Source organism: Labrus mixtus, chromosome 17 (genome assembly GCF_963584025.1).
Source record: "Labrus mixtus chromosome 17, fLabMix1.1, whole genome shotgun sequence".
In the NCBI taxonomy this organism is placed as follows: domain Eukaryota; kingdom Metazoa; phylum Chordata; class Actinopteri; order Labriformes; family Labridae; genus Labrus; species Labrus mixtus.
In genome coordinates this window covers 20,819,534-20,836,758 of record NC_083628.1, presented here as the reverse complement: position 1 = coordinate 20,836,758, position 17,225 = coordinate 20,819,534, and the positions used below count along the sequence as shown (strand labels likewise).

At 39.1% G+C, this 17,225-nt stretch overlaps 1 protein-coding gene across 4 annotated transcripts in view; it reads left to right on the top strand.

Annotated features, from left to right (window-relative positions):
• Positions 1 to 17,225, top strand: part of rab27b (RAB27B, member RAS oncogene family) — a 160,239-nt gene that overhangs the window by 39,213 nt on the left and 103,801 nt on the right. For 3 of the 4 annotated variants that reach the window (XM_061062034.1, XM_061062035.1, XM_061062033.1), the window contains 5 exons: positions 2,034 to 2,205; positions 6,174 to 6,262; positions 8,025 to 8,128; positions 9,113 to 9,236; positions 10,153 to 16,554. In XM_061062034.1, the coding sequence (XP_060918017.1) occupies positions 2,053 to 2,205; positions 6,174 to 6,262; positions 8,025 to 8,128; positions 9,113 to 9,236; positions 10,153 to 10,339 (657 nt within the window). In that variant the 5' untranslated portion in view covers positions 2,034 to 2,052 and the 3' untranslated portion in view covers positions 10,340 to 16,554. Of the gene's footprint in view, positions 1 to 2,033; positions 2,206 to 6,173; positions 6,263 to 8,024; positions 8,129 to 9,112; positions 9,237 to 10,152; positions 16,555 to 17,225 lie in introns of those variants that run through there. The other variant, XR_009676353.1, reaches the window with a different exon arrangement.

Here is a 17,225-nt window from a genome sequence, read left to right as displayed (position 1 = left end):
ACATATTAGCCCCAAAACGTCAACTGGTCCCAGGTATGTTTTTGAGTATTGAAAAACTGTGTGGTGCTAGCAAAATGTAAGAAATTTGTGTTTTTCCACCAATATTATGAATATATATTTATGATTCTACTTGTATCAAAGAGGTACAGTATAGTCCTGTACCCAAGTGAAGGCATCTGATTGGCATCAGAGGAATGAAAAGCTGGTATCAGAACATTTCTAATAAGCACTTCATGCTTTCTCTTAGCTAAGATTGTTTAGTTTGATGCGGTCTCTTTGTTCCAGATTACTAGAAACAGCTAATCCTGCTGTAGCTGAGATCACAGATTTGATAAGCGTTGAGGTCTGTTTTAATATACTACAGAGGTATCTTAGCATCACTCTGATCATTCAGTCAGAGGTACAGGGAGGTTCTTGTGAGGAGATCAGAGCTGCTGCTTAATCACCGTCCTCCCTGTAATAAAGTGCAGTGTAAGACGTGCTTCCTCTCAGCTGAGTCAATTAGAGTCTTATGATCCTGCCTCTAAATATATCACATTTAGCTGCAGGACAAACAGGCCCCAGACTGAAACTCACCAGAGACATGAACACTCAGTACAACTGCATTCCTGTGCTTCTTAGATCTCCACTAACACATGTTCAGGAGAACACGGGTTACAGAAATCAGTGGATGCTTTTGATGATGAACTTTCTCTGGAGTCGCTGAAGATGATCTCATCTTCTAGGTCGGAAAATTACAGCTGAAGCAGATTGTGTGGTAGAATTCTGACTCTGGCAGATCGTTATGAAAGCCTTTATTTGTAATGTGACTTATTACAGTAAATTAAGAGTCGTTAAAAATGCATTTATTAGAACTATAAAGTAGAAAAGTATCTCTCCTCTCTTCATACAAACCACAGACTGCCCCGTCTCTTTCTGATTCTTCCTCTGTGTGTGTGTGTGTGTGTGTGTGTGTGTGTGTGTGTGTGTGTGTGTGTGTGTGTGTGTGTGTGTGTGTGTGTGTGTGTGTGTGTGTGTGTGTGTGTGTGTGTGTGTGTGTGTGTGTGTGTGTGTGTGTGTGTGTGTGTGTGTGTGTGTGTGTGTGTGTGTGTGTGTGTGTGTGTGTGTGTGTGTGTGTGTGTGTGTGTGTGTGTGTGTGTGTGTGTGTGGTAATTTAATTTACCAGCATTTAGTTTCATTAAATCACCTTGATATATAACTCAAGATTTCATTTATTTTCACTTGTGATGTTTTACAGCAGCCGTGTCGTATGAGTAGGTAGCTTGATATAAGTTTCATTGAGTATCAAAATGATCAAACCCAACGTAGAAACTTTACCAAATTACATCTGTCACTGTGAACTGGAGCAGGAGGGGCTGAGCGAGCACACTGTGCACTTATATATATTAGAACTGGATATATTTGAGAGGACTAGCCGGTCACCCATCAGGGCCCAACAGGCTGTAAATAGTATGATATGAGTCACCAGCTGGTCAATCGGTACACCTCTATAGAATAGTACCATCAACTTTCTACATATGTGTAGTAGCAAAATCAAAGTTTCTTTGATAGTTCTCAGAAGTTGTGTTGCTTATAAATCAATGTAATAAAGCTGAGATATACGTTTGTGTCTACATGTGGGATTTCTTTTGCTTTCTCAGACATGAAAATGTAGACTCTCCTTCCCACCCATACTTCAAGCTCCCACACACACACACACACACACACACACACACACACACACACACACACACACACACACACACACACACACACACACACACACACGGTTAGAATTTTCCCAGCAAGTCATGCTCCGGTCAAGACGACCCAGCTGACCACTCCCATCACTCAACAGTGGATAGTTTAACACACACATACACACACACACACACACACACACACACACAATCTCCTTTCTGTCACTAAGAACATTTTCTGTTCTGTCCTTCGTTTCTCTCACGTTTATTATTCTCGTTCTCTGACATGTAACCCTGAGCTGAGTCTCTGTGTGTGAATGTCTGCTTACATGCGTCCCTGTCTGTTTGTTCCAGGTTAATTGCGGTCATCACTATGACTGATGGGGATTATGACTACCTTATAAAGCTCCTTGCCCTGGGGGACTCCGGCGTGGGGAAGACCACCTTCCTGTACCGATACACAGACAACAAGTTCAACCCCAAGTTCATCACCACAGTCGGCATTGACTTCAGGGAAAAGAGAGTGGTGAGTTGTGATCTCTTACGTCTGATAATGAGGGATCAAAAAAAGGAAAATTATATTTAAATAATTTACGACACATGTTTTAAAAACGGTGCAATCTGTATTATTTAAATCCATAGATCTGAATAGTACCAGAGCTATAAATAAAACTTCAGATCTTCAGTCATATTTTTAACCCAAAGTTGCTGCTGCACGGTCCATATTGCACAAATGTGCTGACAATGCTAGTGGTTTTTGCAAAATGTGTTTGTGCAGTTCAGACAGTGTGCAGACATTAGCCTGAATACTGTTATACTATACAGTTTCCAAAATATGTTGCCTAGGACTTATTCTTGTTGCCATGGCATTATAACTGTTATCAATATAATTAGATTGTTCATAAAATTGCTAAAAAGTTTCAGTCTGTTATCAGGTCAACCCTATTTTCTTCTATTGAGATATTTCTGTTTGTCTGACCATGAATCAGGTTTCAGAAATCAGAATCAGAAAAGTTTTAGCCTCAACTCTACATAAGATCGATTTTTTTTTTTTTTTTTTAAAGATTATGTTTAGGGCTTTTATTGGATAGTACAGTTTGAGCGAGACAGGAAATACGGAGAGTGATGACATTAACCAAACAGTGTCAGGATCAGGAGTCGAACCAGTGAGCGTGATCTATCAACCGGGCTGAACCAGCACTGCAAGAAGTCAAATGTTATGATAAAAAAACAACCAAACCCTTACCTTACACACAGGTGATGCAGGCTTGGTTACCATAGTTACCATGTCAATGTGCCCAGACACTTTCTTTGATCTGAACTGATCACAGAAGAGTCTGCAGGTCAGGTCAGGTCAGGTCTGTGTTTGTCAGCTCCCACAGCGGCTGATATGAGTCACAGTCTTTTTAAGTTGTAAAGGGAGGTCAGAACTGGGTCGGATCAAACGAGAAACTGGGATGAAATATCAGTGAAGAAATGGCTTTGTCACCACGTTTTAAACGGCACATCATGTGGAGTTGGTCTTAGCAAAGGAAAGGAATGTTTTAGCTGTCCCAAGTATTTGTCAACAGAGCTGTCAATTACAATGTTATACCCTTTTTTTAATCCATCAAATAACTCATTATAAACTAAACTTCTAGGAAATGTGAGCATCGTGATAAAACATCATGATAAAAAAATAACATGAAAGACAGAAACCATGTTTCAGAAAGCTGAGAGAGGTGCATTTTGATTTTCTAGTTTAACGCATTTCCTATTTGTTAGATGTCCAATCTGTAAAATATGTACTGAAATAATTCATAAAGTGTCCTTACTATATGATCAGACATTAAGGAAACATGCTATGTTGAAGTGCTGGCTTCTCTGACAACAATGCAGCAGCCAGTATGTCCTCCTTCTAACTTTAGATTCTGGTCCTGAATGCTCTGGATTTGTTTGGACCAGAGAAGGTAGGCGGTTTTAAGGCGACCCCCACACAGCCGTTTTGGACGCCCCTCAGTTTGCCAGGCAAACAGCAAACCAAGAGGTGTTGCAGCGACGGAAGCGGGCAAGAGAACTGGTCCAGATATAAAGGAGATAAAGTGAAGCTTCAGTGTCTGTGTCAACCTGCATGCACATCGGTTCTATGGAGGAGGGGGCCGGCTTGTTGTGGTTTTACAGTATTAAACTTTTTATCCCAGTTTAACCTTCAGAGCTGATAACCTGCCTGTTAAAGCTTCATATGCAACGATGATAGTCATTTTCTCATTCCTCTCTTGGCAAAAAGCAAGATTAAGTTTGTTGTTTTTCCAGTGTTAGCAAGAGTGGTATTAAAATAATTTAGAAAAACAGCCACCTATCAAATTTGTTGAGGGTTTCATACTTCAAAGACTGATTCTGGATGAATTATCGCTTTAAATTGTCACTGTAAGCTGTTAAAACATTTACTGTTGCTGCTGAGGTCTCATAAGGATAAATACACCAAGACAACTGAGGTAAGGTTATCTTAATCAGGAAGTGGGCGGGGCGTTAATCACCTTGATGCCTTTGAGTGTTTGTACGTTGGAAATACTGTCGATGCAGCTTTAATCCCGACACACTGGATGACTCATACATTAATTATTTATCCATTCCTCTCCTGTTTCTCTGTGTTTGTGTGTGTGTTAGGATAACATCTGAATGTTCCAGACTGAAACAGAAGCAGACAGGTGTGATCACAGCTGTAGTTTAGTGCTGTCATTGGCTTTTCTTTTCTTGGTCTTTATGGAACATGGAGCAGAGAGCTGAATGTGAACCATTCACTCAGATTATGCAGACTAAAGTCTTTTGACTCCCAACTCTTTAATTTATTGGATAGTTTTGAAAGTGAAAGTAGCCAGTGCTTTCTGAAATACTGTTTTGATGTGTGGCATTCACATTTTTCCAGTCTGGACTTACATTTAACTCTTAAAAGTTCCCCCACACCTCCTAGCTGATCATCTGTATGTTGATGGTGCTGAGCTCCATCAGTACAGTATGAGAGTGCAGTACCATGCAGAGTAAAGATGCAAACAGCCTCTTCTCCACAATCAATTTTTTGGGCTAGTCAGTCACTCCCTGCTAAGTGCTAATGCTAGCTCTTTGACTCAGTAGACTGCCAAATGGAGCAGCAAGCCAGTCTCACAGATAACTGGAGTAGATCCTGAATTATGTACTTATGTACTAATTCAAAACATAAACTTTGAATCATGAATCAAGAATAGTTTTGCATTGAAAAAATAGATTCTGAATCAAATCGTGAGACACCCAAAGATACCCAGCCCTACTATTCATAGTACATCAGGCCCTCAATGCATTGTCGTTTAAACTCGTTGGAGGCAGTATTGTTCTCCACGTTGAGGGATAGTCCTTAATACCGCACAGGAAGCATGAGCGTTTACACTACCAATCTGTCCTCCCATGGATTGGGGTGTATTCACACATTCAGGCTATCCACTTGTTAACTGATCACACAGGACGGATGCTAATGCGAAATGTAGCCAGCCTCTTTGTTTCTTCAACTCTCTGGAATCAGATACGAGGATGCCATTGTTCAAGTTCAAGTAGTTGTTGCAGGTGCTTTGCAAATGGTACGATTAAATGTGTAGACTGCAAATCCAATCTGAAATACTCTGGAGTCCTTCAGGCCCACCAACCACATCAGGAGACAGAGTGGGTGGGCGGTAATTTCCCTTTAAAAGAACGTCAGAGAGAGAGAGTGACAGTGTCTCATGTGGGAGAGTCAGAGAGGTGTGAATGATGCCCGAGGCTTCCTGCAGAGACACAAACACAAGCTGCCGCATCACACCACAGTTTATTATAACAGAGTCATGAACACTGAACAGATCTCTGTCCGTCTGTTAGTCGGGCATGCAGATCTATAAAAAAAAATGCAGGATCGCTTCCATACATTCATATAGAGAGATGTTGCTTCAACTCAAGTGTCACTGTGGAGGCTGCAGTGAGGGGGGGGCAGTTGAATATTCCTGCTTTTTGCTGAGAGGGCGGTCTAAGACATTGGGGGGAAGCCAAAGTTCTCACAAGGCTTGGCCCGCTCTGAGGTTGTCAAAATAAGATTTGCACACATTTACTTACAATAACATATTTACTGGAAAATTAAATGATTATATATTATATGTAAGAAATAAGTGCATTCTGTTGGGATATTAAGAGAAAAGAATGTCAAGTTTATACCAGAAAAGAGACATTTATCAGTGGAAATGATTGTCAGCTATGTGTCTTGTTTTCCCCCCTGTGTGTCCTGGGGAGGCTCGGCTTTTCTTGGATACAAGTAAGGTAGGCTCCAAGGGAAAACAAGCTGAGAACCACTGGTGTAGGACCCTGTCGACCTCATTTATATCAATTAGATTAAATGAAATTACCCTCATAAATTAGAAGCAGCTATGAGGTAAATGTTTGCATGCAGAGTGTTAAGAGGACACACATTATTTATTGTGTGTGTTTAGTCTAAACTAAGTGTTGCTTCTTTCTCCTCAGGTGTACACACAGACCAACCCCACTGGGGCGGCCACGGGGAAAACCTTCAAAGTTCACCTTCAGCTATGGGACACAGCTGGACAGGAGAGGTGGGCTGATCCTCACACCATGCACGTCTCTCCAGAAATACAAAATCACTCTGTTTCATCCTTCATAACATGTTGGGTGTCATTAGTTAAACTCTTCAGATTCTTTATGGCAACAGAATCTTAAAGGGTCTGTTGATTGGATGCTTGGTTGATGAGCAAAAATGCATCTTGCATATTATGAAACCAGTGTAACTCTCTACATGGTTTATTTTGCTTGAAAATTCCAGATATGTCAAATCCATTTTTGAAGCGAATGCTAAAATCATGTAAAGTATGCGTTACCATACTGGATGGTTCAAGAAGGAGGTTTGAGAATCTGATTGTATGTTTCCATGTGTGTCCTTGACAATATGGCAGCATCTATCAATCATGTCTCAGTGTGTGTTGGCGTGTGTGGTCTTCAATTTGAACTGGCCTTGATCTGTTGAATCAGTTTTCTAAAGGTCTGACTCATCGCAGGATGAGTCAGTGTTTGTTACATCATTATTCAACTTAAGGGCAGTGTAACGCAGCAGATTCCTATATTCATAAACTGATCCTCATGATCCTTTAATCAAAGTCTTATATTCAACCTGTATGGTCGCGTCATCAGACTGTTTGCTGTGGAAACACCCCTGATATTTGTCGCTTTATGCCAAATGTTTGCATGTTAAGTATTTGCTCATTAAGACTTGTAGGAAGTGTTTTCACAGAGTTGGTCCCATGTTTTCTCCAGTGTCACACCCAGAAGCTGAGCACGTCAGAGAACAAACAAATGAACTGGGATGTACACTAAGTGTTAGGGACACAAACAGCAGCACACTCAATCTCATCTTCCCACTATCGTCATTAAAGGTTTGAGCCAATCACAGCCAGGGGTCACCATACTGCTGTGACATACGGGCTTCAGTAGAAGGAACTGTTTTCTTTTACTTTTCTTTTATAACAATAAGTAAGGTCTTTTACCTGCTCTTTTGTAACATAACAATGAGTAAGGTCTTTTACCTGCTTTTTGTAACAGACAAAGAGTAAAGTATTTTACCTGCTTCTTGTAAAGTGTCTCAAGATAACACTTGTTATGAGTTGACGCTATACAAATAAAAATTGATTGATTGATTGATTTTAGCAAAAAATCTGAAGGCTACCATTAGCCAGTGGTGCACATGGTGGATGGACTGGAGCTTGTATAGTTATTTTCTAGTCTTCTGATTTCTCAAAGCGCTTTCACACCTCAGGTCACACCTACCGGTTCACACACATTCACACACTGATAGCAGAGTAGCTGCTATGTAAAGTGACCGTCAGAAGTAACTAATCCCATTCAGACACATTCTTACACCACCCACAAAGCAGCAGAAACAATTCAAGTTTCTTGCCCAAGGACGCATCGGACATGTGGTTGCAGGAGCTGGGGATTGAACCCCTGACCTTCCGGTAGAGCGTCGACCAATTATACCGAGCAGAATCTGAAGCGAGGGGAAACTTTCCCTGAGCTACCGTCAAATCCGAGTTCAGGGTATTCATGAAAAAGCATGACTTTATGACATTACAACTGGTCATGAATCAGATCATGGTCCACAGTGAAACTTGTGTGATACCAAGTGATGTGGAAACTAAATGTTGTTGCACATGCACTGAAAATGTATCTTTTGATGAAGTAGGGCACTAGGGGGAATATTTCTTGTAGTTATACATTTAAAGCAGATATTGCCTGAAAAACTTATTAAATCATATTTGTATTTTAACATTCCTTTTTTTTTTGTCTTGATATGTGCGTTTTCAGGTTTCGCAGCCTGACAACGGCGTTCTTCAGGGACGCCATGGGGTTCCTGTTGATGTTTGATCTCACCAGCCAGCAGAGCTTTCTCAACGTCAGAAACTGGATGAGTATGTTGTCAACATCACATTTCCTCTACTTGTTAAGAAATCGTTAAACATGGTTTCATCTTCTGGATTTTATAGATTGTGCATTACTATTCAGTTTCCATGTTAAAAAGCACTGGTAGCCTAGTGAGTGTGCGTGCCTCATGTACTAAGGCTGTAGTCATCCAAGCGGGCGGCCCGGGTTCAGATCCGACATGTGGCTCCTTTCCTGCATGTCATTCTCCAGTCTCGCTCTCTGCCTGATTTCCAACTCTATCCACTATCTCTACAATAAAGGCACCAAACAGCCTAGAAAAATAAATGAAAAAACAGGAGACATTACAGTCTTTATTTTTTTAATTTGAAAATAAAAATAAATCAAAGCCGGTTTTATCCGGGTCAATCTGATATATTTGACTTTTAGATTCAGCATAAAGGATGAAACTTGCTTCACTTGGACAGTTTGGGGATCTTAACATTTGACAGAAAAGGAGCCGTCACAGCAGCTCTTTTTCCCGCCTTCACTTAACTATTTAATTCTCAAAATATCTCCTGAGCTCAACATCATAACATGAGGGAAAGGCTTTATCTACCCATGTATGTGATGGTCAGAGATTACAATGATTAAACATAAGATATAATAAAATATTTATCTGAACATGTAATCATTAGTGATGCAAAATACACATTTGCTTTTAAGACATGGTTACCTTTCTGAAAACTTTCAGGACCCAACACTATACAAGTGTTCCTATTTTTTTTGTTCATGGAAAAAGTGAATATAATACCTAATATCAAATCTGGCACATTAACCCAGACTACTGCTGATGAAGGTCTTGTGATAAAAGCATGAATGAAAACATCAGTAGGTAAAATGTTATGCAAGTTTTACATTTTATTCAGAGGACTCCAGATACACATTTCACTTTCACATTCAGTTGTGCAGTTTGTACATGTTTTTCTATATTTTTTTGTGACCGTTTGATGTTGGCATTTCTTCTTTTCCAGGCCAGCTACAGGCCAATGCCTACTGTGAGAATCCAGATATCGTGTTGGTAGGAAACAAGGCGGACCTGGCCGACCAGCGGGAGGTTCAGGAGAAACAGGCCAAAGAGCTGGCCGATAAATACGGGTAAGGTTGTTTCCAGAGTTTCCTATCAGCTCTCATTTCAAACACCTCAGCTGCTACAAGAGCTCATTTATGACTTTAGCTGGACAGATAACTTTTGTCCATCATCTTAACCTTTTCTTACCTTGATGCAGTCTGACTGCTCTTGACTTTTCAACAATTTCTCAGCTTATGGCTTCCTGATAAGAAAAGGTACAAATTGTTTCCTGGTGTCTTTGCAGCCAGCCAAGCAGGTCTGACCTGGCTTGTCCTGATGTTGCCTAGCAACAACATTCTGCACAAGGAAGTATCTCCCTTTTAACCCTGGAAAACTAAGCAAACTATTTATTATTATACAATTATACATAAAGGGGACTTATACAGTCAATTGTCCTAACTACAGCCCATATAAAAGTTTTACTATTGTTATGTTATTTCTTTGCTTTCATTTTGGTGTAACAACAAATAAACTGGAATATGTTTGCATGAAAATTAGGCCTGCACTATATCAAAACAATATGCAATGTGTGATAACTTTGTTCAATATTATGATAACGATATGAGGTGTGATAAATGAATAAGAATTAAAGAGTGCATATTAGCTTTCCCTCACAGTTTCTGTCTATGTGCTGTTCTACATGTTTTACACAGAACCAGATTTAGCAACATGTCCCTCTTTAATCTAAAATAAATCCAAAAAGCATTTTTTCCCCCACTGAATTGGCACCCATTAATCTGAGAGAGGCTGATGTTTAGCTTGAGCTTCTTCTTACTGCGTCAATATGGTGTGAAAGCATGTCCATTATACCCATCAAACGATTAAAACAGGCTGCTTTTGTGGTTACATTGAAATTGTGATAATAAGAATAGCCCCGCTGTTACAGACTTAAACATTCAGAAGTGTTGGCATTAAAAAAAAAAAAGTTTTTGTTGCTCACAGGATCCCCTACTTCGAGACCAGTGCAGCGACAGGTGCTGAGGTGGACAAGTCGGTGATAACGCTGCTGGACCTGGTCATGAAGAGGATGGAGCAGTGTGTTGACAAACCACCAGCAGAGTCAGCCAATGGGAACGGGGCCACAAAGCTCACCGATTCGCAGTCCAGTGAGAAGAAATGTGCATGCTAGATGAAGAGGTGATTCAGGAAAAACAACCAGTCCAGCCCTCCTCTGTTGTCTGTCCTTTTGGCTCGCCACACTCCCACCTTCGATTGATTTCTCTTTCTTTTATTGCACATCGTTCACTCTCTTTTCTCTGAAACTAACCATGATCCATCCTCTGCTCATTTTTCTTTTCTCTTCACCCCTGGTTTCTCCCTTCTCCTGTCCGCCACCCTGGCAATGAAACAACCCTGTCCCCCTCTAGTGGACATTGAAGGTGATACATTCTCAGCCTGTCTGCCTTTGAGCTCCTTACGGAGGAAATTAAAACAGACAGGTGAACGTTTCCTCACTGTCAGACACATAATGTGCCTCGTTAAAACACGCAACCTGGGAATTAAGCTCTGCAAGCTCCCATTTCTGTTCTCAAAAAGTGGCTTGAGTGATGTGAAGTGATCTAAAATGGCTTAAATAGGTGTTTAAATCTATGTTTTTCAACTCTTTGAAGTCTTATATGTGTGTCAAATTGTAACGGATGAATGATCGTGCTGCCTTTTTCGGCCGTCATTGGATGACAGACTAATCTGGGCCGCAAAGAGTTTAACATCAGGCTGTTTTTGTTGAAAATGAAGTCGTAATTGTCTCCTAAAACATTTCCTTTTTGATCAGGCTGAGCAGTGACCAATCAAAAAAAAAAATCTCCCCATTTCCTACTGTCACGGATGCTGTACCCATTTTTTGTTTAATATGCTCCAAGCCGTTTTGTCTTTTTGACGGATTGGAAAAGTAAAGAGTCCAAAAAGGCGTTGGAGTTGTTGATACCCGGGTGATCGTTGCTTTTCTTGGCTTATTATGATTCTTTTTAACATGCAGTCTCTGATAACATATTGAGCAGTAATTACATTTTTTGTTAAGTTAATTTCAACATGTTAGGTAGATAAATATAAGGGCCTGTATAATACTTAACATTTGTAACAATGAGCTAAATTAACGAGAAAACAAGGGTTTATCGCCTGTATACAATTCAATTGTGAATAATCACACACACCACTAAGTAGGTTATTTTCTGTATTGTTAGCAACAAATACTATTATTTTGGATCAACACAATTGACCAAACATGATTTCTGTTGGTATTCATTCATAAAAAAAACACTTGTGTCTCAAAAGTCTGTAGCAACCTGCCTCCACTTTGAAGCTAACTAACCAGATACTAGCTAATGCTTAGCAGTGTTAGCGATGGCTAAAAGCAACATGCTATTATTGACGAAGCAACAACTGACTGTTTTGGAGTAAAGATGATATTTTTGTAGCTCCATATGAAGACGAATCCAACATTCTCTCCATACTGCGGTCATAGAGTTGGTTGTTGCTCATGTTATGCTAATGCTATGTATCTGAATTCCCTGTCTGACTTTTGACACCAACTATCAACAACAAATAGCTTTTATAAGGTTAGCTAAGGTAACCCAGCCAGCTAAGCTCTTCTTGGAAACTTTGGCGTTTTCTCATACAGACACCGGATAGTTTTTATCCTGTTCCTGTTTCCTATTGCCACACATTTAATAACTTCAGCTAGCTCTCCGTTAGCTAGCTGGTTTGTCAGACGTCGCTGATGTAAAGCTAACTGTACATTACACCTTCATGATGGTACCCGACTGGAGTGGTCATTCATATTGTAAGACAAATATGGGTACAGCATGCAATGGAGGACTAAAACCTGCATCGTTTATCATTAATATAGTGTGTCCATGCCTAGACCAGGAAAGACGTGTTGTTTCACTGACCTACTGCCTTGGCTTTTAAAGCATTGTTACACTGGTGGAACAGATATTTAATCTATTTTGGAGTTTGAGATACATCTGCTGAGATATCTGCTGCCCTGGAGGTGCCAATTTGCAAATGAAAGATTTTTCATCCATTAATATATAAAAAAAGATGTCTTCTTTCCAGATCCATCAAAGATGTAAAAGAGGCCCAATGTAATTCAATATAAATGGATTTGACCAAATGTATGACTGGAGGGGACCATTATAACAAAATGGCATAATTATTATGCAAATAGATATTTCTGATTTGTCAGTTGGGTGACGTCATGTTGTCAGGGCAGCCAATAGCAGACGATGTCTCATCTCTTTGTAACAGATAATCAGACAGTGAAATGTCGCTTTAAGGCCACACATATGACCAATGTTGTTCAAATATTTATATTAAAACAAACGTATTATTATTTGTGTTGTCATATTTTAGTTGTATTCTTTATATCTCACACTTCAATTTCTTTTTTTTAGTTACCATGTCTATAAAAGAAAGTTATCTGAAGTTTTATTTTGGTTTGTTTCATTTTTTCATTGCCTAGTGCTCTTAACCCCCCCCCCCCCCCCCCCCCAAAAAAAAACCCCAAAAAACTAACGTATTCATCTACAAAATGTTTAAAAAAGTGACGCACCCTCTAGGAAGCTTGGACCTTGTGTGTTCCTCACACTCAGCAACCTGTCTCCTGACATTAGCAAACTGCTTCAGGCATCATGCAGGTGTCCTGGTGGAGCCAGGAATGGCCCGCTGACACCTTCTCCCTCAGCTACGTCACCTCAGGGAGCTTTGGTGAATTCCTGCTGCTCCTGTAGATGTTCTGCTGGCACGCCTTCCCCATGTGCATAAGCAGATCTGTTCCCTCAGCAGAGAACCATTCGCTCCTTTACCTTGTTTGCAACATGCAAAACTCAGTGGACGCTGCTTTGAAAGGGAACGGGCGACTGCCTCTGTGATTGGCTGGATTCAAGTTCCACTCAGAACACAAATACAAATAATAAGGTGTCTGAATACACCTTCTGGCCTCTCCCTCTTTAGTTTGCATCACATTTTGTAACATTTAACGAGCAAAAGTGTAGTTTTACACTCCCTTTAAGTGCTACAGTGATAAATATATACAATGTTGATTATTAATTATAAATGGTTTGAATAGAGCCCCTTGAGAAATCTGTGGACCAATTTTTTGTCATGTTCTTTTTTTTTTGCTTAACACTACATTGTTTTTTGCTCATGAAATCATGCTACAGTTTCAACTCAGTTCAGTTTAAAAGGCTCAGTTGTTTTTTTATGAGGATGCCATGCAAGAGCACAGCTCAACATCAGTTTGACAAAAAAATATCCAAATTGACTTTTTTTTTAAGGGTTCATTCAGCTTGGATTTGAAGATGTTGTCTTTAGTTTTAAGTGCGACCCACCTTCTTTACTAACATGGAGTATTACCTTGATCTGCCTTACGTTACAAAACATGTTCAGTCAACTCGAGGTGCAGCGTGTACAAGAGGAATTATCTTTTTACTTTACAAATGTTGGCAGATTAATCATCGTGTCATCCTTCAGTTTACACAACATTTCCAACCGCATTTTATAAAGATTACAAAATCACATCATTTGATTTTTCAATAGTGCATACATTACTTTTATCAGTCAGTATTGTGCTCTCTGGATCCATAAAAAACAACACTGTTAAGGTTTTTTAAAACGAACTCAACCCTCATTCTGCTGAGAAAATTACCAACGAGAATGTGTTTTTATTTTATTTTGTGTTTCTCGTTGTTGTTGTTGAACAGCCACGCAGAGTCGTCTGCCAGCAGCTGATCTCAGTGCCATATTAAACACCCACTGCTGTTAATACGCTGATCACAATGAAACAAGGAGATGGCTCACGTTGTTACATTCTCTGCCAGTTTCTCATCAGCATTACACTGGATAATGTCCACAGATAATGGTGTATCTTTTAAGATTTGTTTTCATGGTTTCTCAGTTGATTCACAGTTCACTAATTGAACTTCAAGTATGTAAGTATTACTTCAATAGAAGGTCAGGTTATTTTGTTTATTTACTTATTTCTGAACACTTCCCTTGCAACTTCCCTTCATGAGTCACGTCCTGTAACATTAAAGCAGGCGATATGTCAGTTATATCACATTTGACCTTAAAGTTGTTTGAAGCTGCATGACTGATATTTATATTCTTGATGACAGTGACACAAGCAGAGAAAGGCCTCGGCATCACCTTATATACGTTGAGAGTTACAAATAAAAAGAGCTATAAAAGAGCTCTCTTGTTGGTAGACTTATATGACCAGCTCATGGCTGACTTTGTCGTCTTGCTGTTTGATGCGGGGCAGGTATAAACAGTGGTTTCAAGCTGAAATTGTCAACCTTTTAACTTATAAAGGGATTTACTAAGACTCTAAAAACAAAACAATAAGCTAAAAGAGGCTAAAATATTGTACAGAGTTGCATCATTCCATTTCGGGTAAATTTCTCCTGTCATTTTTTTTTTCATTATCCAGTGAAATGATAACTTTGTACACCATCAGTACGACACACAAAAGCAGGGCTGTCAGGATGTATTTTGAACTTTGAGGACCTGTAGTTGGACATTTGTCAGTTTCTTTATGTAACACAACGTGATTGCAGATACATTGAACTTGGAAGTTGCAAGATAAAAGATCATCAATTTAGTTTTACCGTAAAACTTCAAATAAAAGCCCATCCCAATTTAAGGCCCAGTCCCTTTTACTAGCCCGATGTTGCTGCACATTTTGACAAATAAATGCAGGTCTCAATTAGAGGCCTCTGTGCATTAAGTGTTGTTTAGTTTGCGGATCAAAATATATTAACAAGGGGGTCTCCCTCTCTCTTCCACCGTCCAGCAGGTGGGCATGGTTGGGCTGTCAAAGCTAAACAAAGATCAAATCAAATAAAGGATTTTTAATTTAATGTGTTGAGTGATATCCTAATTTTGTCCAAAGTTAAATATTCTTTTTACTTAATTTTACAATTTGAAAGTCTGTCCAATATTTCCTGTGCATGAATTTAGTCTCTTAGTGACGCCTGTACCAAAAAAAGGGTTAGGTCATTTTATAAACTGAAGGAAATAAAAGCCCGGGCTATTAGGCTAGTTGAAGTTTAACGGTATATACAGCAAACGTTTTATGTGTAATGAGTATTTGAATTACTTTTTTTTTCACAATGAAGGAAAAAAGAAAAAGAAATCAATCTTTAAGATCTGCCTTACAGCTCAGATTAAGTGAGTCAAGGAAACAAAATGAACCCATGAAAATAATAGTTAACGGAGATTTATCAGTCTTTTTATAGCTGCACAATTAATCGCAAATTCATTGAATTTATTGCGATAAATAAAAATTAATTATTTCATAGCAACAAGCAAAACGTTCTCACTCAGCATGTATTCATTTGACACATCAGAAGGAGGCTTGGGAACAATGACCATGCTTTAACACCATTTAGATACAGTCAGATGCTAGCTAGCAGCTGCCTAGACGCTACGCTCTGATAAATTGGTGCCACTTTGGATGTGAAGGTCAAACATCTCAGAAACACAAGTGCTGTGTGACATCTGACGGATTATGAAAAGAGAGAAAAACTGAGTTGTCTCGTTAGCGCAATTTTAAACCGTGTTATCGCACATTGCATATATTCCCCGTATCGTGCAGGCCTACTTTAAAACACTGGCTCTAAATTTCCAATCCTCTCGTTATGGACGTCCATTTTCCTTACTATCTCAAACTGATGCCTTTTAATTGTGACAATCTTCTGAACCAATTTGTCAGCTTTATCAATACTTTTATACGTTGCTCATTATATTCGCTCAGAATTGATTTTGAGTTTATCATCTGATGCCTTTTTGCTCATATAATCTGTATTCAGTCACATCTCACATTAACTGACATGATGTTGATTTTCGCTTCCTTGTGCCATGTTTTCCATGAAGCATCTATCCCACGAGTCTTGAATGATTTTTAATCGTGTTTGTATTCACTCTGAAAGTTTACATGATTTGAGGAGACAGTGTCGTGCCTGTTCTTAACTCTTCTGTCTGATCTTCTGTAAAAGTTTGTGAGCTACCTACTGGATATTTTAATGCATTATTGATCATAGATTTCAAAGCAGAGACAAAAGACACCAGAAATCAAGATGTTGTTTTGTGTGCCAGATATACTATAAGAAAATAATGACTCAATCCAAGTACCTCTAAGAGTTTTTATTTTTGGAAATCCTCTGTGTGGAGTTCTCTCTGATGCCTGCAGTTCGTACTCGTTTCTCTTCTGATTTCACAGTGTGTTTTGATGCCTGTGTGTGTTTGTTGCACCGTCAGCATGTTTGACACATTGAGAATGAAATGACCTGCGATGTGTTTAATGTTTCTAATGTCCGAGCTGCAAATAAATTTGTGTTTGTTTTATCCTCGTTTCATTCTTCTTTGGGATGTTTGCTTGGCTATAGTGACAGCTGTGTGGATTTATTGAAGAAAAAAATAAGAAAATTTAACCTGAACTTAAATGTAAAAAGCGCAAAAACAAATCCTTAATAATAGAATATTGGTAATACTTTACAAAAACCAAAGACTTTGACCATAGACTATATATACAAAGGGACAGACAACAGTGATGCCAAAATATTCAGCGCTCCCCCTGCTGCCTAGATACAGTATAGGTCTTAAACCCCGCCTCTTTCGTCTTGACAGATGGGTCAAACTTTAAAGTGAAAACATTTAAACAATTTTTCAATCAAACCCGCCTTCTGTCATGAAAGTTGGTTATTATGCTGATTCATGTCCAAGTGTTCATTTTTCTGATTAGTTGTATAATTTTTTGCGGTGAGCTTTTTTAGATAAGCGGAGATTATTAAGATCGAATCAGTGGAAATGAACCCGTTATCGTAAGAAAACCAGCGTTTTTTATCGAGAGATAAGGCATTTAAAGGTCACATATTATTCAAAATACACTTCACCATGTTTCTCTAACCCTAATATGTGTCCCTAGCCTGTTTAAGATTAAGATTTACTTTATTGATCCCCGCAAGGGGAAATTTCTGTTTTTACACTCTGTTAATCATGCAACACAAACATATACA